This window comes from Halichoeres trimaculatus, unplaced genomic scaffold (assembly GCF_033239565.1).
Source record: "Halichoeres trimaculatus isolate MK-OKI-2021-1 unplaced genomic scaffold, fHalTri1.1 fHalTri1_scaffold_24, whole genome shotgun sequence".
NCBI classification, from domain to species: Eukaryota; Metazoa; Chordata; class Actinopteri; order Labriformes; family Labridae; genus Halichoeres; species Halichoeres trimaculatus.
In genome coordinates, this window is record NW_027437202.1 from 6,269,148 (window position 1) to 6,296,878 (window position 27,731).

The 27,731-nt window shown below is 45.2% G+C and overlaps 2 protein-coding genes across 12 annotated transcripts in view; both read right to left on the bottom strand.

The window, feature by feature from the left end:
* Positions 1 to 8,306: 8,306 nt before the first annotated feature.
* On the bottom strand, positions 8,307 to 11,409 carry LOC141786057 (uncharacterized). 2 transcript variants are annotated; one of them, XM_074664758.1, is made up of 3 exons: positions 11,053 to 11,409; positions 9,721 to 9,815; positions 8,307 to 9,636 (listed from the first exon to the last, which is right to left on the bottom strand). In XM_074664758.1, exons 1-3 carry the CDS (start codon positions 11,249 to 11,251, stop codon positions 8,512 to 8,514), a joined length of 1,419 nt encoding a protein of 472 aa, XP_074520859.1. In that variant the 5' UTR covers positions 11,252 to 11,409; the 3' UTR covers positions 8,307 to 8,511. The 2 variants fall into 2 exon arrangements, with proteins under 2 accessions (XP_074520859.1, XP_074520860.1); XM_074664759.1 differs by lacking the exon at positions 11,053 to 11,409 and adding an exon at positions 9,987 to 10,094 and having other exon boundaries at positions 8,308 to 9,636.
* Positions 11,410 to 11,742: 333 nt separating this feature from the next.
* The window catches only part of LOC141785950 (R3H domain-containing protein 1-like), a 34,254-nt gene continuing 18,265 nt past the window's right edge, over positions 11,743 to 27,731 (bottom strand). For 4 of the 10 annotated variants that reach the window (XM_074664597.1, XM_074664601.1, XM_074664600.1 and 1 more), the window contains 21 exons: positions 27,588 to 27,666; positions 27,426 to 27,485; positions 26,755 to 26,895; positions 26,439 to 26,547; positions 26,208 to 26,303; positions 25,918 to 25,943; positions 25,678 to 25,731; positions 24,672 to 24,904; positions 23,441 to 23,710; positions 22,821 to 22,975; positions 22,447 to 22,575; positions 21,295 to 21,648; positions 20,971 to 21,112; positions 18,489 to 18,646; positions 18,268 to 18,401; positions 16,581 to 16,684; positions 15,121 to 15,299; positions 14,311 to 14,470; positions 13,943 to 14,040; positions 13,710 to 13,794; positions 11,743 to 12,889 (listed from right to left, as the gene is read on the bottom strand). In XM_074664597.1, coding sequence (XP_074520698.1) covers positions 12,588 to 12,889; positions 13,710 to 13,794; positions 13,943 to 14,040; positions 14,311 to 14,470; positions 15,121 to 15,299; positions 16,581 to 16,684; positions 18,268 to 18,401; positions 18,489 to 18,646; positions 20,971 to 21,112; positions 21,295 to 21,648; positions 22,447 to 22,575; positions 22,821 to 22,975; positions 23,441 to 23,710; positions 24,672 to 24,904; positions 25,678 to 25,731; positions 25,918 to 25,943; positions 26,208 to 26,303; positions 26,439 to 26,547; positions 26,755 to 26,895; positions 27,426 to 27,485; positions 27,588 to 27,666 — 3,068 coding nt within the window. In that variant the 3' untranslated portion in view covers positions 11,743 to 12,587. Of the gene's footprint in view, positions 12,890 to 13,709; positions 13,795 to 13,942; positions 14,041 to 14,310; positions 14,471 to 15,120; positions 15,300 to 16,580; positions 16,685 to 18,267; positions 18,402 to 18,488; positions 18,647 to 20,970; positions 21,113 to 21,294; positions 21,649 to 22,446; positions 22,576 to 22,820; positions 22,976 to 23,440; positions 23,711 to 24,671; positions 24,905 to 25,677; positions 25,732 to 25,917; positions 25,944 to 26,207; positions 26,304 to 26,438; positions 26,548 to 26,754; positions 26,896 to 27,425; positions 27,486 to 27,587; positions 27,667 to 27,731 lie in introns of those variants that run through there. The other 6 variants (XM_074664598.1, XM_074664603.1, XM_074664602.1 and 3 more) reach the window with 6 other exon arrangements.

Consider the following 27,731-nt stretch of genomic DNA (forward strand, 5'->3'; position numbering starts at 1 on the left):
AGTGCACATGGAGGAAGGAGGAACCAGTGATTTCCTGAATGTTGCAGTAATTGAGAATTTATGATTAAAAAAATCTGTTTCTCATTTTCCAAACAGGTCAGAAAATAAAAGAGAATGAGTAACAGGAGGATTTCTTTATTACTAACGTTAGCGCTTTGGTTTTAGCCAGCAGGCTCGCAGTGCTGGAGGTGTGTGACGAGTCTAGGTCACTGGGTCGCTCTTCCCCTGCACTGACAGCATGCTACCCCAGAGTTATCTCTGTCGACGTGCATTCAATCAGCGGAGCGCTGACATTTACTGTTCGGGCAAACGCGGCACACATTCGCTGGCTGCAGTTTGAGAGGGATTTCCTCGACGGTTAGTCACCGTGACTGGGAAATTAAGGGCAGCTTCAGAGCAGTTCAGGGAGAAAAAGCGAGGGTACGTCTCTTTTGTCTGTTATTAACGACTGCAAGCACCATGGGAAAAGGCTGGGATGCTACAATGTTGAATAAAAACTGTAAATTATTGATGAAATAAAACAGTTTAACCATTTTCAACAGGTTTGTAACATGTTTGGGTGTAATAGAGGCTTTCCAGCAGTGGCGTGTTCAGACTTTTTTAAGAGCACTGTCTCGCCACTGAAGAGGACGCTAAGCTCCACATGTTTTCAAGTGCACACTAAGGCATATTTTTGCCCACAAAGAGGGCCCTTTAGTGCGCATTTTGACTCCCAGGAGGTCACTTTAGCGTGCGTTTTGGCCCAAAGAAAAGAAGTTTGGGGGGTTTAAGCTCCTAAGAGAGTAGTTTAGCACAAATTTTGGCTCCCAGAGCGCAGTAAAGTGTGTTTTGGCTACCAGGAGTTGTCAAGCATACATTTTGGCTCCCAAGACGACAGTTAGACACCTGTTTTGGCTCCTAATGGGGCACTTTGGCACACATTTTGGTTCCCAAGAGGCCAGTTAGGTGGGTTTAAGCTTCCAAAGGGAGCAGTTTAGCACCCATTTTGGCTCCCAGACTGCGGTAGAGTGTGTTTTGGCTCCCAGTAGGGCACTTTAGCACACATTTTTGGTTCCCAAGAGGGCTGTACAGTGTGTTTTGGATCCCAGGAGGACATTTCAGTGCATGTTTTGAATGGGTTAGAATAGGTTTTGGCTCCCATTGGGGCACTTTAGCACACATATTGGTTTCAAAGAGGGCTGATCAAATGTGATTTGGATCCCAGGAGGACATTTCACCAAACATTTTGGCTCCCAAGACAACATGTTGGAGTGGGTTTTGGCTCCCAAGAGAGCAGTTTGGCACCTGTTTGGCTCCCAAGAGGATACATGATATACATTTTGGTTCCCAAGAGGGTAGTTTGGTAGGTTTAAGCTCCCAAGAGAGTAGTTCCGCACCAATTTGGCCCCCAGACTGCGGTTAAGTGTGTTTTGGCTACCAGAAGTGCACTTAGTGCAGGTTTTGGCTCCCATTAAAGCACTTAAGCAGACATTTTTGGTTTCCGAGAGGGCTTTAAAGTGTGTTTTGGATCCCAGGAGGACATTGCACTGCATGTCTTGAATGGGTTAGAATGAGTTTTGGCTCCCATAAAGTACTTTAGAGCAGGTTTTGGCTCCCAAGAAGCATTCAGGTGTTTGGTAGATGTTCTGGCTTTCAAGAAGACGTTAAAGCGCATGTTTTGGCTCCCAAAAGTCACTTAACCATCTGTTTTTTTGTCTTCTATGAGGACAGTTTAGCACATTTTGGCCCCAAAAGAGCATTTAGGCACTCGTTTGTCAACAACTGGACTACTTTTTTTTAGTTGACACTTATTTATTATTCTATTTATACGTTTTTGAAATTTTGCTCTACACACTTTCTTGTAATGCTGCTGTGACTCTGAATTTCCCTTCCAGGATTAATAAAGTACATTTAGTATTGCGAACGATAGAAATTACCACATAGAGACGATATGATGAATAGATTTTGAGAACCTGGAGATGTCTTTATATATCGTACTTTAACCCTTGTGTAAATCCCAGAATAGGTGGTGATATCTCTGTTGTGTTTTGTATCCATTAGATGTAGACGTGGTTATATAAATGTAATGGAATGTGGATTGGGACATAGATAACAACTCTGAATCCACCTGGGAAGACTTCCAAAACTCCTCTGAGTATTTCGTGTTGAGTAATAACCCTCTCCCTGTTTCCAGAAACCTTCATCAGCGATGCACCAAAGAGGTGAAATTAGCATCTTTGTTTTTCTTTGTTGCCAGTGATGTCAGAAGCCTTTAATCCACATTGTCGGTAATTGGTCCGTGTTTCCAAACTCCTCCTGGGAGGACACAGTTTTACCAAACACCGCATGAGTCACCTGCTATCACTTGGCACAACAACAGCTGAAACAAAGCACCAGAGCCTCCTAGTTTCAGAGGTTATGAGCCTAAAGGAGAGGCTGGAAGTGTTGGTGAGAAATCTACAGAGTGACACAAAGAGTCATCCAAAGATCCAGAGGTTTCTGGCTCATGACGGAGCGGTAACCGACTGGAACCCCTTAATGAATCCTAATAAGCTTCAGCTCCTCGTCCTCCCCCTTTGGCACACTAACACATGACATTTTCCTCTGATAAACCATTAGCTTAATATCCTCACACACACACACACATACACACACAGGGACGTGCCCAGACACAGGAGACGGAGTACAGTAAGTCTGTCAGTCATTAGCTGCGTTCAGGCATGGATACACACACTGATGTAATGAGGCACAGTGAATGTGTGTTTCATGGATTGAGGGATGAATCATTCTGAGCTTGACCCGGCGCTTCAGGGAAGTTTGAGCGTGTGTTTGTGTGTGCGCCGGCGTTCCTATGTGCATGTTTGGAGGTTAATGGCGCGTGAAATGATGTCTTCATTAGCATCTGGCTAAGACAGAGCGCACGATGGGACAATAATCATATCTGACGGTTGGATGGAGGAGGAACCGGATATCTGAGAGGCTGATCGTTAAATAAGGGTGAAGAAATCTTTAGGAACTCAATTAAAAATTCAACAGCAGGCAAAAACGTTGCAAGTTTTGTCATAATTTACTCTTTGATTTGAGTTTCTAACTGCTCCTCTTGGTTAGAATCAACACAAACCGGTTAACCGAGATCTACACCAGTGCTGGCAGTAATTCCCCCTGATCCCTCGGAAATGTGCGGCTGCAAACACAAGGATGTGGTTTCTGCTTTTTACAACGACCGTGTGCAGACCCACCACAGTCACACACACACACAGCACTGATGAGTCAAATCACATCACACAGCGCTCCACATCTGACGCCGTTGAGATTGATGTGTGAGGTAGAGATGAGGGTGACAGCCAGGGAACGGCCTCCGGTGACATCCGGCTCTTTGTGGCACTGATGAGAAATGAGAAGCTCCGTATGTGCCGTGATGAGGCGGGCTTGATTTGCCCCTCAGATCCTGAACACACGAAAAAGGCTGGAGAGGGATGGTCAGTCTGATCAGGAGCTGGGACACATTAATAACCAGTGATGGATGAAGGGTTTAGGTGAGCTGCAGAAATTTGCCAAATCCTGCTTCTGTTGCTACTTCTAAGTGTCATGCTAATAAAAATCTGCCTCTCCTCTCAGAAATGTCTCTGAACAAAAATAGCGAACATCCAGGCCATCCCTGTGGCCCATATCTGTGCTAACTCTCACACAGACCTATATGGAAGTGCCAGACGTGGCTGCTGGGAGATTGGAGCGCCTCTGCAGGCCTGCTATGTGTTAAAGTACACATCGTCTTGTTGCTTCACTTTAAATATGTCAATGTTGACTCAAGCTCCACGCTATGCCATTCCAACATGTCAGAAGAGGGGGATAACAGGTGTGAACGGTGGATTTAATGGCGGCTGCATTCCATTTAGCTGTTCTAGTGACAGGTTTGCATTGTGGACACTGGCTATAGTTCAAGGGTCTGCAACCTGCGGCTTTTGCAGTGGCTCCTTGGAGCTTGGAAAAAAAATGGATGCATCACCTCTTGCAATAAATCTTTCCATTTTTTTGAGAGAGAGATTTTGGCACAATTTATTGGTTTTCAAATTGTATATATTTTTTCAAATTTAGAAAATTTAGCTTTTTTTAGTATTTTTTATTCATTTATCTTTTTAAATTTTTTTGTTTCATTTTTTTTTATTTCTGCAAATTTTGTAAATAATTGAATTTTTTTTATTTATTTGCAAGTTCTTGAAATTTTTGTATTTTTTAAATCTAGCAATTTTTTTTGCAAATTAAAAAAGATTTTGCAAATTTTTGAAACATCAAAAAAAAAAAATTGTCAAAGATGCATTTTTTTGAAATGTAAAAAAATTTGAAAATTGTTCCAATTTATTAAAATTTCATAATTTTACAAATTTATGACATTCCATTTAAAAAAAAAGAAAAATATTTGCAAATTTATTTAAAAAAAATAAAAAACTAAGATATCACATGTACAATTTTATGAACAAAACAAAAAATTCTTGATAATGTTTTTGATAATTATTCAATTGATTTTTACTAAGTTTTGAAATTTATATGTTTTTTTCTTTATTGTGAAGATAAAGTAGATTTTGTGACTCCAGATTGACTTTAATCCAGGTGAGCTGAGGCAAAATGGCTCTTATTAAAAAAAGTAAAGGTTACAGACCCCTGCTGTTGTTGGTTAAAGGTGGTGTACCTTCAAAATAAAAGCATATTTTGCAAAAATAAACGATTCAAAGCGAACTCCACCAGAGACTCCATGGATGCTCATGCTGTCTTTGGAGCTCTTCAACCGCCCAGCCTGCACCCCCTCTCGACTACTGGCACGCCTCAGCGCTGTGGCCTGGAAATCAGCACCAGACATGGCGAAGGACGCAGGAGAGCTAAGCCAAAGCATCACACTGTCCAAGTGGATGGAGGAGGGGTGGACGAATGGATGGGTGGGTGGGTGGGGGAATCCTGCACACACATACGGGAGTGTGTGGATATTTTTCAACCTGCCAGAAGATTCTAGACTAAATTAAACCCCATGCTAACCCTCTTATAGCTCAGTCTCAGGAGGAGAGTGCTTTCAGCTAGCGGTGTGTTTTGGGGTTACTTGGAGCTACTGTGGTGGAGTTCCTCATACCAAGGCTTCTTTGATCTACTGAAGTGGCCTGAGGTCTGGGCCCCCCTGCTGTGCAGCGTGGAGGCTAGGTGTTGTTGGAGGTGTGTACGATTCAAGTCATAAAATCAAGGTTGCACATGAACACACTGGGGCGCAGCCTTGTAGTGAATTGTAATTGTTTTAATAAGATTATACGTCAGGGGAGATTTATATGAGGGGCTGTTAGGGCCATAAATCTTGCACACTGAGAGTGAACGGTGTTTGACGGAAAAGTGCAAGAAAAATGATGCTGTGAGATAAAATAAAACCCATGCATGAGTGAGGAGATGTATGTGATATGTGCGGTTTGATTTTTTAATGCAGAGCACCTGATTGCCTGCCAGCTTTAATGAAAACACATTCTGCCAGCAGTGTTCAGTCTATAAGGGACGATTTAATCAAATCCCAGCATGCTTTAGGGGAATTTTAAATTAGCCAAGTTTTGTTTGTGTGGTGCAGAGATCCAGATTCGATCATTTCTCCGACACTCAGAGCTGGTGGGCTGAGGGTGGCGACCAAACAGGGGGAAGTGAAGCTTGTCTCTCCCTGTTTTGGGTCTGTCTCCACTTATATAACTCCCCATAAAACCAATAATGTTGTGCAGATGCAGACGTTTCACCCGTGAGCTAACAATCTAGAGGGCGCAGTATGCCGAGAATGCCTTTGATCAGGGCTTTATGAAGGGGACGGACGCTTTGATGATTCTGCTGACATTTCCAGGAGACTTTAAAGACTCGAGTCGGGTAATCAAATCAGTGTGCTTTCGCTTCCTTCGAGGTTAGGTAGCATGCACGCTGCAAGCTTCTTAGGAGTTTTATGGTTAGGAGATGAGGAGACAGTGCGTCTAAGAGCTTTTTGTATGAAAGAAAAGATTCTGCAGATAGATTCAACGTCCTTCAAGAACAAAAACAAACCAGCCCTGACCCACTGACCTGGTTTGATAGCCTCCAATTAACCGCCATGCTGGCTCACGACAAGTCTACGTCCTCGGCTGATTTTGGATAAATCTGCATCCTTTGTCTGAGCATTAACATTTGGCATCACGACAGAGCCATCCATCCTCACCAGGCGACTGATTTGAGATGCAGACGGCATACAAATGCATTCATCACTCACACACCTGCATGTGCAAACACACCCGTGCCGCCTCATCCTGTTGGCTCAGTAGGCCACTGATGTATTCACAACCTTTTCTCACACGCTGTCGCCTCGCTCTGCTCCATCTGTCCTTTCTCCTTTTTACCGTTTTGTCCAGGGTGGAGACGGAGCGAGCCTGTGGAATGAATTACACGGGGATTCATTTGTGTAATCTGCTCCTGGTGTAATTATGTAAATCTTTCCATTGTTGAGGGAACAGGATTACTGGAGTTAGCTGCGATAGGTGCTAAAACGACAAAGGTGGTGATATCATCGCCGCCTTTGAACTCAGCATTCAGCGTTTCACTGTCATGGTCAGTGCAGCCGCTGTAATGGACACATCCATACACATTCAGAACAATCCAGAAGGCCACAAATCATACACTGACATGTGGTGTCACCTGAGAAATGTGTGTCTCTGCTCTTTTGTCGGCTAATGGAGCTGAGAGAATGGGGCTGAAATCGAGACACTCTCCCACAAGGCAGAGCGACCAATCATAGCTTTTTTTTAGGACAAGCTGCAGACGACAAGCGCTGGAGCTGGATTTCATATTTATTCCAACCTCTACTTTGACTTTAAGAGCAGAAGTTCTGGAGTCACAGAGGGGGGCCCACATGTGGCAGCCGTGTGTTCAGCGCCGTGGTGTCGAGGTTTAACAGGCAATCACATTTTCATCTTTGCACCCCGCTGACTGTGAGCTTTTTTTGAAAATGATCAGAGGAGAGGCTGATAATTGCACTGACACTTCCTGCAAGAGTTATCGCCATGGAGATGGTGGCATCCAAAGCGAAAGACGGAAGTTAGAGGAACTTAACTGGAGTGACCAGGCAGGTACACCTTGATAAAATGGACGAACCCTTCATGACGACTTAAACATCGACAGACTAATTACACATGCTCTTCCAAAGCTAACACAAACACTTCCCTGCTCTGCTGCCCCCAATTTCTTCCTCAAAGCTCTTCCGTAACAGCCCAACAACATCCAGACAGAGCAGCAGGAGGCTGCAGCTCACATCCCTTCCTACATTCCCCCTCCCAGGCAGGGTGATGATCTGTAAAGAGAATCATTAAGACGCAATTTGTGACTGCGACTCACACACACACACACAGCCCCAGGAAAACAATTCATCACCAGCTACCCCATCCTTCACAGAAGAAAACTGCTGCATCCTCCGGCCGACCTCTGACTGCTGCATGTGCCTGGACATGACCGCAAAAACACACAAAACAGATGGCGTGCAACAATCCAAACACTTGGGTAAGATCATGTAAGGATGTTTGACCTCCATCCTGAAAGTCATGCATGCTTAATATATTCAAAAGCACAATAACCTAATTAAACCGTCTGCATAATGAGGAGAGGAAATGAAAGGGGATGAAATGAAGACCAGTATCAGGACAGTTTCAGCTTGTTGACCTCTCTTTCTGTTCCACTACAGCAACCCCATCACGACAGAGGCCCTGCTGGTCTCTAATGAAGGGGGTCTCTTCTAAAAACTCCTCTCTCCTCCTGCATGTTTTCATTGTACTCCACAGCTTCCTCTAACGACGCCCGGCTCTGCAGCTCAGCAACCTCTTCCACTATGTTCCTATGGTAACAACCCAGAGTGTGTGTGTGAGTGTGTGTGTGTCTGGGAGATGAGTGACTGTCTATGTTTGTGTGTTCATTATGGAAGTGTGGCTTATTTTTACATAATGAATCAATTATCGCGGCTGTGCGGCAAGCTCATTTGAATAATAGCAGACGAAAAAACAAAAGGAGGAAAAAAAAAAGAACTGATTTCACTGAACGTTTTCACACATCACATGCAAAGATCAGTGTTTTCCACTTCGAGTGTGTGTGTGTGTGTGTGTGTGTGTGTGTGAGTGTGTGTATAATGGGACATCCAACTGACATCATTTGCCTGCCAATCTACACCCCGCCTGCCAAACCCGGCCTCCATAATAGCATCCTGAGCAGCAGCACTATTTTTACACAGTCAACCATGAAGGAGGAAGTGCAATACTGCCCCCTAGTGTTGAACACTGTTATCACAACTGAACTGTGAGCACAAGAAAATGATTGCTGGTTAGGTTAGGGTTGAAAAAATGATTGTTTATCAATAAGGACAGTAAACAGAGCTTCTTGAATAATAATAATAAAAAAATTATTTTAAAAAATCATGTAGGAAATGACAGAAACAAATAATTTTTAAAAACACTTGCATTTGAAACAAGAACAACAGCAACAGTACCACCCTGTGGCCAACACATGCTATTACATCACATCTTCATTTTTGAGTTTAGAAATTCTTCCTTCTGCAATTTTGTGAAAAAGGTGACTGGACACCGAAGGGCCGATGACTTTCACACACGACCCCTCAAACACACACATGACGTCATCAAACAGTAAATTCACATCCCTGCAGATCTGCGTCACCTCCTCCTTCCCAACGCCCTCCTTCTCATCAAATTCAATCTCATGAACTCTCAAAGTCGTCATCCAAGACTCCATCAAACACTGGAGGCCCTCCAAAGCCTGCTGGATCCCTGAGGTCGCCTCAGAGGTCTCGGTCAAGACCACCCTGACAAGGTCAGATTCTTGAACTCTCTTAAAGGATGCATGAAGACCTCTGAGGCAGTCACTCAACTCTTTCTTCGCAAATTTTCGGATGTAGCGATATGTGTTCAAATCCACCCAGGTGCATGTTTCTTCAGGAGGGTTTTCCACGTCAGCTGAGTTTGAAACATCCTTACGTGTGGTTTGGTGAAGCCTGGAGGAAGCTGCTGAGCTGCTTTGATTTCCATTTGCTGATATTTCTGCAGCATCCTGCAGGCACCTCCCTGTATGCTTCCCTTCCTTGAACTGTCCAGGATCTCTCAACTCTGTCTGCATTCCCGCCCTGCTTTGAGAACTCTCTTCTTCTTCTTCATCTCTGCCTGTGTCGCTAAATCCACCCTCTGCAAACCCCCTCTCCTGAACTCTCAGCCTCCGGGAAGCATTCACAGTTTTAGCATTTAAGAGCCGGCTTTGGACTCTGGTTGCCTCACCTGTGGTCTGCAGCCCTGTTGATAAGCCGTTCACCGGCGCAGGCTTAGCTTTAGAACGGCTGCAGCTTACAGAGTCGACAAACTCGGGATGAGATATTACCCTCGGATTAAGAGGACTTTCTTGAGAAGTTTGGGCTGAGTCGGTGGGTTTAAGCTGAGCAGCTCTGCGGATGAGGTCGTGTCTCAGGGTTTGGACTGCAGCAAAAGGGCCCTGGATTGTGGCTTTTCTCTGCTGGGGTAAAGGCCGGAAACGCAATGATCTGTGAGCTGATTGTAGACTCCGAATGAGGGAGGTTTGATCGCTGCCGAAGACGGACAGATCAACTAAAGCTGAAGAGACGTACAAAAACACCTGCAGCACAGAAAAACAAAAATACTTAATACGTTAAAAGCCTCAAGTCAAAACCAAAAACCTCATCTTGGTATTCAAACTTACGTCCATGCTGAAGGGAAACACGGTGAGCAGGTAGTCTGCAGAAAACTCCTCGTCGCTCATGATCTGCTCCTCCTTTTGCAGCACCCTCTCTGCATCTGCCAAAGAGTACCGCATGGTTCAGTATTCCCTCACATGTCAACATCATAATGATGGTTGTTATTTTCCTGTCGCAGAGAGCGCACACAGAACCACCTCAGCTGACAAATTAATTCATTCATCAGCTCGGCACTAACATCCAGTGAATAAATGTTTGATTTATATCTCACCACTTTACATTATCCTCTTTGAATCGACTCCCACAGGAACCAATTACAGCACAAAGGAGTGTGTTAAATAACGGCTGCTGGATGGCGCACACTTAATGTGTTTTTATGTCTGATAGGGTTTGTGCATCTCATATTTCCATTACATTTAAGTCAAGAGTGAATAAGCGCTCGGTGCTCCAAGAACAGATTCACTGCTATATTTAAAAAACCCAGGAGGCTCCTTTAACAACATTTAAGTCTTTTTCATGGATTTCCAGCAGGACTCTTCAGACCATCTGGGTGGGAAATACTCCATCTGTTGCAAAATTGAAGATCTTTTCTCAATTTATAACTTTAGTTATGGATTTGTGCAGTTCTTGCAGAATAATATTTAGTGTTGTGTTACACTATGGGTGTGCTATGCTAAGTCCAAGGGCACTTACTTGTACTTTATTTACCATTTTTTTCACAATAATCATAGCTACATTATAGAAAACCGATAATAAAGTATAAAAAATGTAATATTACTGTGTATTCAGTTACACTAGAAAGTAACACGAGATTAGCAAAATTTAGATTGTTAATTTACTAATTCTTATTTTTTATTATTATTATTATTATTTTATTATTATTATTATTATTATCATTATTATTATTATTATTATCATCATTTTTTTCATTGTTTTTACAAATTTCGGATGTTGTTTTAACGATATTTTTAGCGATATATAACTATTTTTGGCTAATACTATTTTTGACACTAGTCCCGCCTCTTAAAAACCAACAGCCAATCACAGCTTGGGATTTTTGGGGTAGCATCTGATGCAGCCAATCATAGCTCGAGGTGGGCCTAATTTTCAAACTTCTTCATATTGTTTATGCTTTGAACCAGGAAGTGCGCTTTCTTTTACAAACTGATTGTTCAAAGCAAAAAGGTTGTGAATATTTTATTAAATAACTTTTTACAGAATCTTTTAGGACTTTTTGTGCATAAATGGAAGGTTTAGAGAGGTAAAAAATAAAAAAGTGGGCCTAAAGAAAAGACGTTAGCCTCGTAGAGTTTAAGGTGATCAGCTACTTCTCTTACCTTCACGACTGTCGAAAGTCACAAAAGCGACCCCGTCCATGTCTGTAGGGTATCGAACCACCTCCACGTCTCCTCCATGGCTCCTTCTGCTCCTCTGGAAATGAATGATCAGCTTATCGAGCATCCTGTTATCGGTTAACACGCCGGGGACACCGGACACCACCACCGTCCTACTTTCATCTACAGTGTCGGTTAGCATAGCGGTCAAAAGTCACGCAGGGTGGTAAAATCTCTATTTACACGCGTGTTTTTCCACTCATGCAGCATGCAACTGCCATCGCCACAAGGCAGAGCTAAGCTTTGTTGACAGTTTCACTTTCCATCCGCATGGAGACGAAACATGGGTGAAAAAGTGATGTAGTGTAGTAACACCTTTTGTCCACTGGGCGTCGCTGTTTCCCCACATTTCACTAACCGAGGATGATAATGCAGTGTTTCCAAAGTGGGGCTCTGGGCCCCTTTAGAGGTCGTTAAATTCTGATAAGGGGTCGCAAATAGACTTCAAAAATCCAAAACTATTTATAAATTCACATTCCATCAGTTATTGTACAAATATAACAAAAATAGACATGTTGTGTTCTTTGTGCTTCAATATAGTTATGTCAACACGTGTGGTGCAAACGTTTATTGAACTCAAACCTTGAAACAAGAAACCCAAACAGATTTTAAAAAAGAAACCAAGCATTTGCATTATCTTGTGCATATAAACATTTTAATTAAATATAAAAGAAAGTGGCCTGGCAGAGTGCAACAAACAGGTACGACGGGGTAAATAAAAGAAAATCCAGGCCCTGTATGATTCCAATCACACCTCCACCTCCTTCATCACTTCAGTGCAAATCCAACATTCACTGTGTAGAAAAGTGACTTTAAATAATTCAGGTAGTATATCTATTATTCAGTGTTTATTATTGTATGGGCTCACATTGTACAAGTGCAGATGGGAGTGATTGCTGGGACCAAGATGAATGAGAAACTCACTCGTGTGTACCTAACAGGAAATAAATGCTAATCATTTTCACGAGTCGCTGACTGAGATCACGTTAGGACACACTTGATGGAAAAATGGATGGGAGATGAATAAAACAGAGCAGCTGCTTTGATATGAATGAGCCTCAGATTTTTTAAATTGGGCACCAGAAACATGTGGATGTTTAAATTGATGTCACATTCATACACCTGCTATTAAAAAAGAGCCACAGTGAGTCACTTAAAGCTGGCAAATGAATCCCTAATTCATTTTAAATAGCAAACTTAGAAAACAAACAGGCCTAGAGTTGCAGCCGTGGACGCGTTTCACGAACAAAACCAAACCTGGACTCATTTTTCACCCTGCACAGACCTGTTAGCCAGGAAAATGATAAAATTAACTAAAACTAAATAAAAGTAAACATTCGTTCTTCAAATATTGGATACATTGTTTTTGATTTAGAACAGAGTCTGGGACTTGAACCGAGACTGAGGCAGCAGAGGCAGGTGGTTGAATGTGCGTTCGTGTGGCGCCCCATCCGAAAGGTGCGCCGAGGTCTTAGCAGCTATGAGCCGGCCTTGGTGGAGTCACACAGCTCCTCTTTGTGTCTGGTACTAGTTCGGAGTTTAACGTTAGCCTGCAGGTTGTTGTTGTTGTTGTATCTAGGGGGGAGAATGGCAAAGATGGAGTATGATGGGGCCAGGTGTCCGCTGGGAGCGTCTCTGGTTGTGCCGCACAGCCCGGGCTGATGGTCCGACAGCCGCTGGATCAATTCGCCCCCTTTGCACAGCTCTGCCAGGAAGGGGTGGGAGTCTGTACAGCCAATCCCCTGCGGAGGATGTGTCACTTCCAGGCTTTGGCTGCTTACTGCAGACACACACAGACAGCTCTGTGAGCAAGCGGGTAAATAAAACAACAGTGAGAAAATCAGACCTGCGCCATCGGGAGGCTTCAATAAACCGCTGCTGTCAGCTTTAACGCTTTAGTCGGAGGGGCGGTCGAACCATTCCAGCAAAATTAGAGAATTTCCTTCAGTTTCTTTTTAAAAAGCAGCTAAATTGTCAGTCCAGAAAGGTGCTTTTCTTCCTCCCTGAAAGTATGACATTTTTAGAAGCAGGGATGTATTCTTGAACTTTTCCCTGACACTTCATGCACAACAGACCCGGCAGCACACCCGTCCTTGTTGATTGTGCTGGAGGGATTGTTGACACGAGTGCCTGAATAATGCAGAAAAAAAAACACACCTCGGCAAGTGCAAAAAAAAAAAAAAAAAAAAAGAAATACCACACTGGAAATAATCAGCACATTTCTTTCGGCACAATACCGCCGGGGCTGCAGGTTGCACTGCCAGGTGTGAATTCTGCCCTGTCTGTGATTTATTCTGCTTACAATCACAAACAGGCGCTTTTCTGCTCAGCTACGGAAGCACATTTTGACACAATGTAAAAAAACTGTTAATCTGCTAAATAGGCTACACAGCAGCTGAGTTTATCAGGAAGAATCAGAGTGTCTGATTGACATCGAAAGCTTGATGTGAGAAACTGCCGGCCTGGATTTTTACATCAGAATCTCATTTTGTAAAATTTACAGAGGGTCACACTTTGGTCAGGGCTGTGTCCGAACTAAACCTGACTGCTGGTGACTCAAGGTTCACTTAACTCAAGCCTCCCTCCGGACTTCCTATTACCTGCTTGACCTACACTGAGATCTGAAGACAGAGGTTTTCTGCCGGCCTTCCTCCCATGACCGCTACGCCAAACCCCCAGAGGACCCTGGAGGACACAGAGGAGAGGAGTCAGGTTATTTCTGGACGGAGGAGCAGACCTGAGTGTTTGAATTAATAATAAAGGAAAAGACGCTCTAATATTTATGCTTTAAAACATTTTCTCTCATCGTTGATTCATTTCTGCAGTGTCTGACCTGATGTTTCGCCACCATGTGTGCAGCGTGGATCAGCGGAGGTCTGATGGAGGGTTTGTACTGCAGAGGTTGGCCCAAGAGGGAGTAGTGCGCTTCACCTGAATGACAAATTCAGAGATACAGATCAGCGAAGCTAAAAATGTAACATGAATGCTAAACTTTAAAGTCAATTGAGCTAAATCTGCTAGCTGGCTATGAATGACTCCTGTGTGCTTACAAAACTACTCCTACAACCTCCTACTTGCCTAGTAACAGATAATCTGCGTAGCAATCAGATCAAGCAGAGAAACAGCTGATTAGAAATTTCCTGATCCAATTGTGGAGGTAATTGTGACAGAAAGTTACGGTTAACCATGAGCGTCTCTGACCTTGTCCACTGTGGCAGAAAGCTGTAGGGAGCTGCGGGTGGTGGTGCTGGTGCGGGTGGTGGGCCATGACAGGGATGGACGAGATGCCTGACGGGAGGCCCTTGACGCTGGGCGGCTGGCCTGGCGAGGGAGTGAGAGCCGGAGACGAGGGCAAGCTGCTCTACACACAACACGCCGAAGGTGCGGCGGGGGGGTTTCGGGGAGGGAGGAGGAGGATGGGGGTGGGTGGACACAAGCACTTCATTCAAAAAAACGCAACTGTGGCTCCTTTTTTTTGGTGAAGTCATCCTGCTGCTCAAGTTGTGGCTTTAATGTACCATTTCATCCACATTAGCCCCCCTAATGTACCATTACACCCTAATGCTGAGGACTATTTCCCTCCTCATTTTCACTTCACGCCACCGCCGACTTCATTTGCCGAGCCTATTTGCTACGACATTTCCACCTGCCTGGAGCGCCGGTGAGGCCGGGTTTGGCTCGGGGGGACAATTCTCACGTCACTGTCAGACTCAGACAAGCAAACATAATTGGCTCTCAAATTGCTTTCTTGTGACTGTGCTAACTTTCTGACATGTGCTGTGTTCTCTGATACAGCAAACATTACCTGCTGATGTATAATTAAATATGAAGTTTGGGAAGTGTTGTGTCAAGACAAACCTCTGGGCCATTGAGCTTATTAAATATTCTCCTACACCATAAGTCGGCTGTAATGAGGTTTTCCAAAGGTTACCATCTCCTCACACAACTTTGTTGCTGTTGGAGGAACTCTTTGAGAAGTCTTGTTTTGATTGGTCGGTGCAGTGTTTGTACCTGGGTGTTGTCTGGAGGTGGAAGCTCAGCGGGCCTGCGGCTGCGCGGGTGCTCGGGGCCCTGGTGTTTGTGGCTGGGCTGTTTTCGCTGGCAGGGGGAGGGGGCCCGGGGCTGCTGGCAGGGGGGCCCTGTCATTTGCAGCATCACCATGCCACCGCCTGGGGCCGGGGGCAACAACCCTGCACAGAAAACAAAAACAAAAAACAAACCAGGATGAAACATTTCACATTCATCCTCATTTAATCCTTCATTGACTTATTATTCACGCACCGGTCTAAATGTGATTTCACCCAAAAGCTCTTTTCCACCTCATCACGACGCCGCCGCTCTCATACCGTTAGCCGCCAAGCAATTAGGTCCTAAGTGCCTTAATTATAAGGGCACATCCGTAGTGGCAATAACAGTCCATCCCCATTTGTGGCTAAATCCTCTGCAATGATCCCGGAGATCCAATTATCTCATTAGTTTGTGACGCATGAACGTGACTGATGCGACTTTACGAAAAGAAAACAAACAATCACACGCTGACCGGCGGGTGACCTTTAAAAAAAACACACCTCTAATTAATTCCTGTTTACACTGAACTCACTTTAATTGGTAATCATATCGAGATTTTCTGCATCCTGTTGATTTATGATTTATTACCAAACAACAGTAGCAAGGACGCTACATATTCAGAGCGTAATCTGCAGATTATTCCCGGCCTCAGCCAATTAAAAATGTTTGCTAGTGACGCTGTAGGTAAGGCCGCGGCGAGACCTTCATCTGACCTCATTACTGATGTGCTGGAAATGATGGCTCCCTCCGTTGTGCTCCCGTAATAATCAGACATGAATAATAAAGGTCATTAGTGAGGAGACCGCCCCACCTGGGCTCCTGGATGGAGTTTCTAAGAGTCCTCGAAAGGCCAAAAAAAAGGATACATGAAAAGATGAGTAATTATGGAGATTTTATTCTTTCAAAGCTGAGAAAAAATGACTTGAATTATTTTTTCTGGAGCCACTTTGGCATTTCACCTCTGGATCTACCACTGATATTTAATCACAGGTATCTCTTCGTCGTACTACATGAGTTAGCTGGACTGAGGTGTTGTCGTCTGTGTTTTGCAGCCGTGGACGTTAAATCTCTGCAGGAAAACGTGGATGTGCAAATCACTTTCACTTATCCCAACTCCAGGGAGCCGTCATCACCGCGCCTCACTCTTTTTCATTTTGAAAACCCGCAGTGTGAATCTAATCACGCGCATACAATGGCGGAGTAAACTCAGGGAAGATTATTTCATTAAGACGGCCGGGTTGGAGCTGTGTAGGAATACTTTCTGCGGTTATTGACACTGAGAGATGAGGGGGAAATAAAGAAGAAGGGAAGGGGAATCTCCTGGGCGGCTAATGTCAGAGGCTGCAAAATGAAAACTGTGGAATTGCTGCTGCAGAGCTCCTTGTCCTCAGAGGGGGGCGTACCTGTGTACTGCTGGCCTGGGTGCTGCTGGGTGACGCAGGGGGTCGAGGTTTGAGGGAACTGGAGCTGCTCCATCATGGGGGCGGGCAGGAAACTCACCGTGGAGCTGAAATGGAAAAGAAGAGTAAGTTTTTCTCACACTTTTTAATAAGATCCTTCAAACAAATCTTTTCCGACTTGTACCCAGAAAAACTCGCACGTTATGATGCTCACACCTAAGTAGGTCTCAATAATCACTCCTAAACCCGCACAGACGTAAATCTCCAGGAGCTCTGAGATCTCCCCGCTGCAGTTGGGGTATTAGATCTGAAATTTAAACTCCAAATCCATCTGTGGAGTCGCTGCACTCGGCTCAGTAAGCTACCTGCCTGCCTGCAGGGACTCGGCGTACAGCTGGTGGAAAAGCAGGCTGCAGGTGGACAGTCGGCCCTCGTGGGAGAAGACTGAGCTGCTCCAACGCTTGCCGCATAAATCACGTCCTCACTGACTGGCCTACTAAAGCAGCCTCATTTTACAGCTGGGACAATGAGAGTGTGACCTCTCCTCATGAAGCGTGTGTGTGCGTGTGTGTCTTCTGCAGGTGATGACTGCGAACACGGCGGTGCTCATGTCTGGGGGGTTGTTGTGTATCGGAGCGCACGCAGCAGTCCCAGCAGTGCTCCTCTCACCGGTCTCCAGATTGATTGGGTCCATGGAGGTAGAAACTAATTACATGTTTTGCTTTCTGTGAACTAGTTCTATCAATCAGATTATAATGAGCGAACACGGGGCTGCACACTTCACCACAGCAGACGAGTAATGGAGGGAAATGACTAAAGCTGTAGGAGAAGGTGTCGAGAGTGGACATTCATCAGAGATCCCTGGACCTGGTTCAGCAGGAGCTGTGTGGTAATAACTTCATTTTCTCCCCCTCAGAGTGAGCAAAGATGACCTCTGCTCCCAGCTGATCTGGGGATTCACTCGTCAGCCTGTTGGCTCTATAAATAAGAGGGAGCTTAAGCTAGGAAGGAGATGTGCCATTAGCTAGCTGCAGGTTATTCAGCCTCAAGTGGAGGCTTGAGGAACTGCAGCCTCAATTTCTCAGTTACAGATTTTTTTTTCATACTTAAATCCTTGATTTTAGCTTTTGTTTAAAAAGCTGGGTTGGAACAAGTTGAGATGTCAGAGCCCCTGAATAAATCTTGGAAACTGACTCACATGTGATGTGTGATGTTTGGGAAAATATGTCTCCTGTTACAGTCTGTTGACATCATCATCATGATCTAACTTTTTCACATGCTCAGGTGTTAAAAAAGCAAATTAAAAATCGCAAAAATATTGAAGAATTTTAATCAAATTGGCTCCCCAAATTATCGCACAAGAATCTAACTGTGGGAAAAGAGTATCGTCCTCGCTTTATTTTCCACCCGCTGGGAAAAAGTAAGCACGACTCAAATTAATTTCAAGAAAAAGAAACATGATCGTCAACACACTGATTTGCAGATCGATGTGAGCCTCCTTATGAAATTAATCATGTTTGAACCAAACAAAAATGTGCTGTATTACCTAATTACTCCCATACATCAAAGTATCGATTCAATTGTTACAAATATTTAGGAATCAGGCGGCATAACTCATCTTTGGAGCATAATTAGATTCCTCTACACACAAAAACTGTTACACAGAAGGCATTTTTCTCTCTGAGCGTACCTCATGGTGGTGTGCTGGTTTGGGGGGAGCAGGCTGTAGCACGGCTGCATGCCAGCAACCGCCACTGCCCCCTGCCCTGGCTGACAGGACACAAACACTGGCTGCTGGTACGTCTGCTGTGGCACGGAAACCTGCTGCAGGCGGGAGAAGTTGGAAGATGAGTGAGACAGTAGAAGAAAGAAAACTGTTTGCAAAATCATGCATCAAAAATGTCAGAATACCTGATAAGACTGCATCGGAGGGTACTGGACCATCATGCCTTGCATCTGGTTGCCCATATTGCTTTGCTGGTTGCCAGTGAGGGCGAGGTTGGCTGTTGGCTGCACGCCCACTATGGTTTGGTAGTTGGACGCTGGGTTTGGCATCACGGCTTGGTGCACTGAGATGAGAAAAGGCAGAACGCTGTGACCGAGTGAAAAGCCTCTCCTGATAGGAACACGCTGATGATATTAAAACACCCTCATTAATATTCATGCTCTCTGAGTCAGAATTAAAAGCTGCGTTATCAAGGAGGGAGTTGAAGATTTTAATGATTTGAAAGGAAAATGTGTCTGTCATTAGAAAGGGAACAATGGAGCGGGCGGCAGATTGGGAGATTTGGAGAGTCAGGGCTCTGTGAGTTGAGCTGTTACAGCTAAGCAGGTTTGAGGCACTTGGAATAAATGAGAAAGTCAATAAATTTGATTTCGCCTGTAGTGGCTGGAGTGGGCGAGCCAATCCTCCACCTGCAAGAGGAAAAACACAAACGGGTGAAAAAAAGGATCATGGTCCTTTTTAACACCTGCATCCAGAGATGAAGTTATGAAGTTAAGTCACGTGGATTTGTCCGTTCAGAGAGGGGTAAAATGGCGGCACTTAGCCCAAGCCGGAGGGGGTGAAAGAATCAGGCCCTTAAATGTCAAGGTGACAAAAAGAGACATTTGGAAATACTGTCCCCTGTGACACACGCATGCAGTAATCCCTGCGACAAAGGAGAGGACGTCCTTTTGTGAAGGTGTCTTTACAGCCGGCCGCCCTGGGAGGAGGGCGAGTACGACCCAGACAATGAAAGTGCTCCGAGAGGAACAGAGAGCGGGAGGGACTATTTTTATCCACCCTCGCCTCCCACCTTCACTTACAAACCAAGCATGAAATGACCATAATATCAAATGCAACCGTTTTATTCCAGCACAAGCCGAGGAATCAGGGCAGGGACTTTTTTTTCAACTTAGGAAATTACTTCTGAGGATAATGACTATTTCTGTGTCAGCACGCTTTCATGGAGCCAGGGTTGGAGCCTCGACGTCCAGCAGGTGAGGAGTGAGGGGCTGAAAAAGAGACCGGTTCACTGTGAGATTCATAGAGGCCTCTCAGACAGCGTCCCGGCCCCGCATCCCGCCTCTCAGACTCAGGGAAGACGAAGAAGTTTGTCGACTCATACCGGAAACATATTGAGAGGAAAGCGACAGATTCCTTATTTTTCTGCTTGAATAGATTTAGTTTCAAGTACAACCCTGAAAAACCTTTGGTAAACTGAAGCATCCTGTCGCAGCAAGAGGAAGAAAGACAAATCCTCCTTTTCATTCTGCTCGGTACAAGCTGCCTCCACAGAGTGACCATGACTGAAGCCAAAGCTCTGTGGTGGAGGGGACTGTCTGATGCAAGTGAGGTGAAACACTCACAGGTTCCTCTGTGGACGACGACTGAGCCATCACAGAATACACACTGATAACTTATTTATCATAGCTGCTACAGCATCTTCACCTTTACTCCGTCTTCTTCCTGTTCTTTTTTTTTTAATTAAAGCGAAAACAGCGGGGAAATGAGTCGTATTTTTTTCCCTTTTCCTTGAGAAATAATTGCTGTCCTTTGCCTTTGTAGGTCAGCTTCATTTGTCCGCTGTCTAGTCCCTGGATCCCCAGCAGGGGAGCCACATTTGCAGCCCACAGATGACAGAATAGTGCCGCAGCCACTTACCGACATATGTGTGTACGTGTGTGTATGTGTGTGTGTGTGAGGAAGACTGTGCAGGAGCTAACAATCTCAGCTCCTGTGGTGATCGGGAAGTAAAAAAACACACACACACAGAAACAGAATAATCAAGTGGATGACTCCCGGGGAGACATCTGAACTCACCAAAACAAATAAACAGAAAGAAAAAGGGAGAAATGTTTGTCCTTCAGTGGAGCCGTCGGACCGCGCCTGGCGCAGCTCCCTTGTGTGGAAACAGACAAACAACGGCAATAAAAACCCTTTCCGAGGGCAGAAAGTGGGAAGTTAGCAGAGTCTTTTGGTAAAGCATCAAGGCTGAGCTTTTTTCTCTTGATAGTGCGAGGTGAAATTTTCAAGGAAGAAAATGAGTCGCGGCACATCAGGGTCCCCCAGACCTCATTTAAAAAAGGCATCCTTTGATTTGTCTCGGTAGTTTTTACAAAGCGCTGTTTGAATAAGTCGCTTTGGTGAGTCACAGAAATGTGGAGGAATGGACGGAGACCTGCTGGTTCGGGTTTCCAGATGAGAAACTTAATTGGGAAAGAGTTTTTTTCTTAAAAGGGGCGTCATGCGGCTCGAACGTGTGTGTGACAAGTCTGTCCATCTCACTGAGATGTTACTGGAGTTACTTCAGCAGAGTGATCAGTACTGGGACCTCAGATGTTTATTCTCTATTTAAATGATATTTACAGACTTTTTATCCTTAGAAAAGAGAAAATGATTCAGCCATACCTTGTTGCTGGGGCAGGTTTTGGCTCTGAGGGCAGTTATAGGACAGCGGGTTCACAGGCGGCCTGTAGTGCTGCTGCTGCTGCTGCTGCTGCTGGCCAGAGCAGTGGGGGTGATGTGTTGAAGAGCAGTAACACGTGGACATCTGTAAGAGAAGCCCGACATGAATTCAAGGACTGCGTGACACATTGCAGGTCTCATTTGAATGCACTTCCCGGCAACTGGAGGAATAAAGGATTAGTCATACAGCTGCTTTCCACTGCGGGAGTGAGTCATGTCTGAAACCGACGGACAGATCACCCTGTTTTCAATCTCTGAGTGTTTTACCTGCTGCACAGGCTGCTGGATGTACGCGTGCTGCTGCAGCAGCTGCTGGTTCAGCGAGGAGCCAGGGAAGGCAGCAGGACCCGGCGTGGAGCTGGGGTATGAGTGGCCAGCACCAGGAGGCTGGAGAGGGACATGCTGACCCTGGAGCACCCCTGGGTGTCCTCCTGATGGCCCTGCCATCATGTAGCTAGCAACCTGCTGCTGCTGAGGAGGAGGTGGGGCGCCCTGCAGCATCATGGAGGAAGGGTGGTAGGCGGTGGGGAAGTGGCGGGCGTCAGGAGCTGGAGCACCTGAGTCGCTGGGCGGCTGCTGCGCCAGAGTCATGTGACTGAACTGGGCGTTTAGGGCGTCGGGCTGGGAGGGGAAAAGAGTTTTTTAAGTTTTCTGAAAACAATGACTTTAGACATTTTAAGAGAGCGCTGAAATGATACACAAACACAAGGTGATGACAGTCAGAGCTCAGGTCATGCTGCATTTGAATCAATAAAGCTGCTCAATACACTTCATCCACCAGGGAGCTGATTTCTAAGCTTAGAGCAAAATCAAAGACTTTCACTTCATTGACTTTCACTTGAAGGTTTGAAACAAACGCAGGGGGTTTAAATCGGACCTGTGCCTGCGGAGAGCGGCTGACCACTCTGTGAACTACTTCTCTGCGCCAGTTCGGGTCATTCCTGACATGTTGTTGGAAAAAAGTAGCGTTTTTAGTCATGGATTATTCAGCGCAAACATCTGGTGATGAATTAAATATTAATAGAACTTTCCACAGGCATAATTAGCCGCGGAGGCATGTGTTTCACTAGAACCAGGTCAGAAAGGAGGTTAAGTGGATGCATGATCTATATATGAGGGGAGAAGCTCTGGCTGGGTTTGGAAACACCTCTCAGTCAGAAAAAATCAAATTTGATTTAATTTGGGGGCATTAAAGGGTGTGTTCTAACATCTTTCAAGTAATTTAATCCGTATTCTTACTTACAAGGCTGAACATGTAGTAAAATGTCCCTGAACGCATCACCAGAGCAGAATTTTTCCACATCCATTTCTAAACTCAGCTGCTCAGGTTAGAACTCGTTAATAAACTCCTAACGAGCCAATGTGACAGGAGACGAAGCAGAGGGAAGGATATTAAAATGCAAGAAAGTCGTTCTGTACCACAGTGTACTGTTGGTTAGCACAGACGGGCAGGAACTGAGAAGGAGGAAGAGGAGGAGGAGGAAGAGGATACGGGACCGTTGGGTTGTGGACAGGCTCAGAGGACAGCTGGAGAGGAGGACAGATCGGCTGGGGAGATGGACAGAAGGAGAGGAGATGAGACTGAAAGGAGGAGGCTAGAGAAGCCTGAGTCGACCGTTTGCTAAACCAGAAAATTAATACTCATTAACTTTTTAAGGAGTTTATCAAACGGTCGATTAAACGGCTCGAACCATTCAGAGTTCAACACAAGTTAGTGATGCAAGAGAAAGTTAGGAAACAGTTTATTTGAAGAGATGTAGGATGAATCTGACAGATAAGTCCCGCCTACTGACCTGCGAGTGGAGGTGATTGGTTTGCGGCTGCTGGGTGGGGGCATGGAGGGGCTGCTGAGGGGTTTTCCCCTGCTGCGGGTTCCTGCCAGCAGCAGGGGCGAGGGCAGCCGGGTTATAAACAACAGCGCTGCCATCGGGGTGGATGAAAGGCTTTCCTGTCAAATTAAATTCACAGAAGAGGGAGAAAAAAACGAAAAACAGAGCGATGAGGCTTCACAGAGACGAATAATTCAACATCACACAAAAGGGAAGTCTGCGACACAGCCAAACATGGTCCATGAGAGAGGAGAGTCAACAGGAAATTAACAACCTTGGCAGCATTTGAAGTTCAGTTTGCAGCCCAAAAGTGCACAACTGTGAGTTCGGCCGATGATGAATATTTACAGATTCTTCCCATCTGTTCCATGCATTTTGATCAGCACGCTTTGGTCTGACTACTAATTTGATGGACAAACTGAGTGTAGCCTCAATCCAGTCTGTAATTTCTGCACCCAAAGCATGAATATGCATCAAGGGGAACAGAAAATTACAAGACAGGAGGGTTTCTTTTAAGAGGAAATGAACTTTGATGCAACAAGATTAGGTCTTGGAAGAAGGGAGCAGGCTCTCTGGCGTCTTACCTGTGTGTGGGTTAACCAGAACGCTGCCAGGTGGGATCCCTGAGGCTTCCAGCGGCAACACATAGTAGTTTGTTGCTTCTGTGGCTGACGGCGGCTGTGAGGGGACACTCTTAATGAGCTCAGGGTGTCCGGGGCCTCTGGTGTCAGTTGGCGGGTGGATTACGGGCGGGTTGTGGATGTTGGACCAGGACGAGCCTGAAGGTGGTAGGGGGAGGTGGGGACGGGACAGCGAGCTGGACGAGGAGCCGACGCTACTGCACGATTCTGAACCTGAGGAAACAAACAGCTCATCAGACACCTCCTCCTCCAACACTAACACTTTCTTGAGCTGCTGTTGAGGTAGAAATGGCGTTCAGCCTCTTAGAAGAAAAGGTTATTTGAGGGCTTAGCTCGGGACTAGCACAGGCGAGTTGTCTCCTCAACTTAAACTCCCCAAAACCCCAAAGTGAGGGCAGCCGCCCGCCTTGTAAACAACTTAAAAAACTGCTCAGGCAAGAAGCCTGCTCGTGCTCCTGCTGCCTTTCTGTGGGAGAAAAGAAATGAGCAGGAGATTGGCAAAAATAGAAAAACGCCAGATGGAGAGCAGAGGCTAACTGAGGAGCGCTACCCCTGCATTCACGGAGATCAAGACCCCGCGCTGGAGAACACACTTTATCTAATCTCAGCCAGTCAAGTTACAAATGTATCATAAAGTGGTGTAAGCACCTGCAGTGGGGAGTTCCCACCTCCGTTACATGAGAATCATCAACACCCGGTTTTCAGAGGACTGCTGCTCCGCTTTGTTGCTGTACCGTGATTAGCTGTGACAGCTTTCCGGCTGCAGGGTGGCCCGAAGACTTTTTGACCGCAGCGTGACATAAAACAACTGTTCTGATAAGACCTCAGGTGTCGTAACCGCCAGAGGATTTCGCTTGAATCTCAGCCGGAGAAATGTCTATTTTTGTTCCTGTTTTACCCTGCGCTCCATCTAATTAGTGAATCTTTCCTCCACATGCTGTGACAGAGTTTCTTCTCCTGTGTCTGGCTGAATAAATTGTCTGCTCAGTTCCAAGTGAAAGAAATTCCTCTGTTCACCTGTGAAATGTTAGTCCTGTTCAGCGTAGGAGCTATCAATCACAGGAAGAGATGATGAAACTTAGAGGAAAACAATTCATTAAATCTTGCAGAAAACTGACCTCAAAGTTTTTTTGTGATTAAAAGTGAAATGTTAAAACATTCAGGTTGGTCTTACCTGTTTTGGACAGCCGCCCCGTGCTCTTGCTGCTAGCCGTGCTGTCCCCCCGCACCAGGCCCGGGGAGATGCCGCTGAAGCTGCTGGCCTTGGTGATTGCAGGCCGCGGCGCGAGCCGGTTGGAGCTGTCCGAGCTGTCGGTGCTGCTCCAGGGCCGAGGCTCGCCGTGCCTTGGCAGCGTTTCGGTTTCGGAGCTGCTTTGACGGCTAGCGCCTGACCGGCTGGTGCGTAACCTGGCCAGAAAGACGGAAGACGGAAATTCGAAAAATGTCAGGGTTTTCTTTTTATTTTTTATTTCTCTGTATTATTTGGGATAAGTAAGACCTAATAAGTATAAAAACTAAACTTGGTCTTTGCACAGTCTTTTTTAGCTGCTGTCTCTTTAAGGCTACCTGCTTCAGAAACCCCCTTTCCTCTGATTGGCCGGCCCTCTGACGGCCTGATAAAGCCAAGTTAGAAAAGTTTTCTCCTACTCCTACCCTTATTAGTTTGTATAATTAAATGGGAAAAGCTGGTTTCATCCAGAAAAACACCCAACAAAAGCAGATGCCTACATACTGTATTTTTAAAGAGATACCGCCGTATTTACATATTTCATGCACTTTAGATTACTCAAATTTCAACATCTTAAACCTGGCCTGCAGTCATCCTCTAAGGCCAAACATTCTGTTCGTGCATTCTTCCGCACTCGATCAATAAAAGACGACATTTGAAACAAAAAAAATAAGGTTTCATGCTTTAATTGGCAAGATGAGGTCCGAATAGGCCGTCCCACACGAGGAAGCCTGGGCAGAAAATCCTATTAAACAGAAGCTTCCCCGAGCAGCAGAAACAAATCCTCAGATCAGCACTCCCGCTCCTGAGCGAGCCGATTAAGGCAGACGGCGATTCAAAGGGTTTTCTCTGCCTGCGGTTTTTCGGCCGCTGAAAGAGCTGAATGATGTGTAACGGGAGGAAAGGAGGGAAGAGGGGGGAGTGTGTGTGTGTGTGTGTGTGTTGGACCTACCTGAACATTTGCCGCCTCTGTTGGGTGCTCATGCATGCGTTTTCATCCTGGGCACTGGAGGGAAAGGAGGAAAGGACAAAATGAGATATCCACCATTTTAAAACGTGACAGACGCTAATTACTCTGACAGGAAAAACTATTAAAGTAATTAAACATTATTTAAAGTGGAGGCTATCTGAAGGAAACTGAGAGGAGCAGCAAAGTCACGATTCATGTGATAAGTCTAATTTGATTTCTCACCTTCTGTCTAGGATGAAGTGATCTCCCTGTGGGGGGAAATAAAAGTTTGTTTAAACCTTATTTGACTGTTAGAGTTTTTTTTTATGATTTTAATGTCAATAAAAGCTTCATATCGACAGGTTAGATTTAGAATTTGGCTCCAAATCGGAGCATCCCTGTGTAAAAATTCATAAATCCAGCAGTGGTAATTGGTAGCAAGAAATCCACTGAATTTGCACATGAATAGAAACCACACAAAGATTTGTGCAACACGGCCCCCACCCCCACCCGCCCACACAAACAGCTCTCACATCATGTGCAAATATCCTTTCTCTGGCTCGTTGGTACTCCTCCTCCCGCTCCTCCATCGATTTGCTCCTCTTGTCAGCCTTCAAACGCATTCGGATCTGGCAAGGACACGCACACACACACATGTGCTTCTTTAGCAGCGATGTCAGGGACGCCAGATTGTCCCACTCTTACCAACATGTCAGGAATGAAAGTGACAGCTTGGTGCAGAAGAGAGGAGAAAAAACACCTACCGTGCTGTCGTCGCGATCAAAGCTGGAGTTGTCACGTTTGAGAATGTAGCGTTTCTGAAAATCGTCCGCCCTGTCATCCTTGATGTGCTCGGAGAATTTCTGATCGGGTCTGTCGGTGGGGGGAATTCACAGGAGTTTTAGTGGCAGCTTAATTTCGCGCAGATGCTGACAGAAACATATGTTAACCAACGAGCAGGGCGGGAAAGAGACTTATCTGTCGACTGATTGCAACAGCTTATGAATGCAGCAAATTCGCCAAAAATTAACAACCGAAACGCCGCGTGTTGAAATTTGGAAGAAGATCCTGAAAACTCACATTCTAGTGTTGGTGGTTTTGTTGATCACCACTGATTTTCCACTGGGGTCCACATTGTGGTCCATGCCAAAGTAGGCCGCCACTCGGTGTATCAGCATCCTGTGGTAGGAGGTCATGGGTGGGAACTTTCTCTCTTGGCTTCTGGAAGGATCAGCAGAAATGTGGTTAACGATCTGTTGTTGTTGAACTAAGTGAGGTTAAATCTGCTCTTTGTTCTGTTTTGAGGGAGATCAACTGAGCATAACATTCACCCCTCGGTAATTAGGACAAACATGACCATATGGGTACAGTGATTCAAAGCGAAAGCATCCAAAAGATTAAAGTTAGTGACCAGTGACAACATTCAGATCATCACAATTAAAACTGATGCAACGCTCCAAAAACATGGCCGCCTACTGTTCGGCGGTTCTAACAGCTGGGGCGCTGAGCATCTTAATGGTACGACATCAATCACAGAGCGACTGAAAGATGCTCAGACCCTTCTGTGCACAGAGAACTCTGGAGTTTGGGGGATATTTTAACTTTACTGAAGTTTCAGGTGGGTTGGCTCATTACGCTCTCCTTCTCTTAAGTTTGAGCGGGACATATGCTGAAACAGGTGGGACGGTGTTTGGTTTGGATAAACACCCGAATGAAACGATAAAAATGAGGTCTGTGTGATTATTTCTTACTCATTATTGCTGATGAATTCCAAGATGTCCTGTTCCAGCTTCAGCAGCATGATTCGATCCCTGAAGAAACAATTTCAGAAAAATGTAAGTGTGTAAACAAAGACAAAGTAGAGTCTTAATTACTTAAAGCCTCAAAAAAAAACACGTGTGTTTTCTGCGTACCTGGGGTTGCCCTTCAGTGTGTTGATGAGGAACTCATGGAGGTCTATTCCAGTTGAATCAGTGTAATCTTGACTGGAATCTGAACAACACACAGTTTTTGTGATCAATGAATAATATTTCCTCTTTTTTCATCTCATTATTACG

Bases quoted from the DNA above. Each gene is read 5' to 3' on its own strand.
- LOC141786057 (XM_074664758.1), bottom strand. From the start codon at position 11,251: ATGCTAACCGACACTGTAGATGAAAGTAGGACGGTGGTGGTGTCCGGT. The intron at 9,816-11,052 runs GTAAGAGAAGTA...ACTCTTTGGCAG, and splicing joins GACTTTCGACAGTCGTGAAG to ATGCAGAGAGGGTGCTGCAA. The intron at 9,637-9,720 runs GTAAGTTTGAAT...TCTGTGCTGCAG, and splicing joins TGTTTCCCTTCAGCATGGAC to GTGTTTTTGTACGTCTCTTC.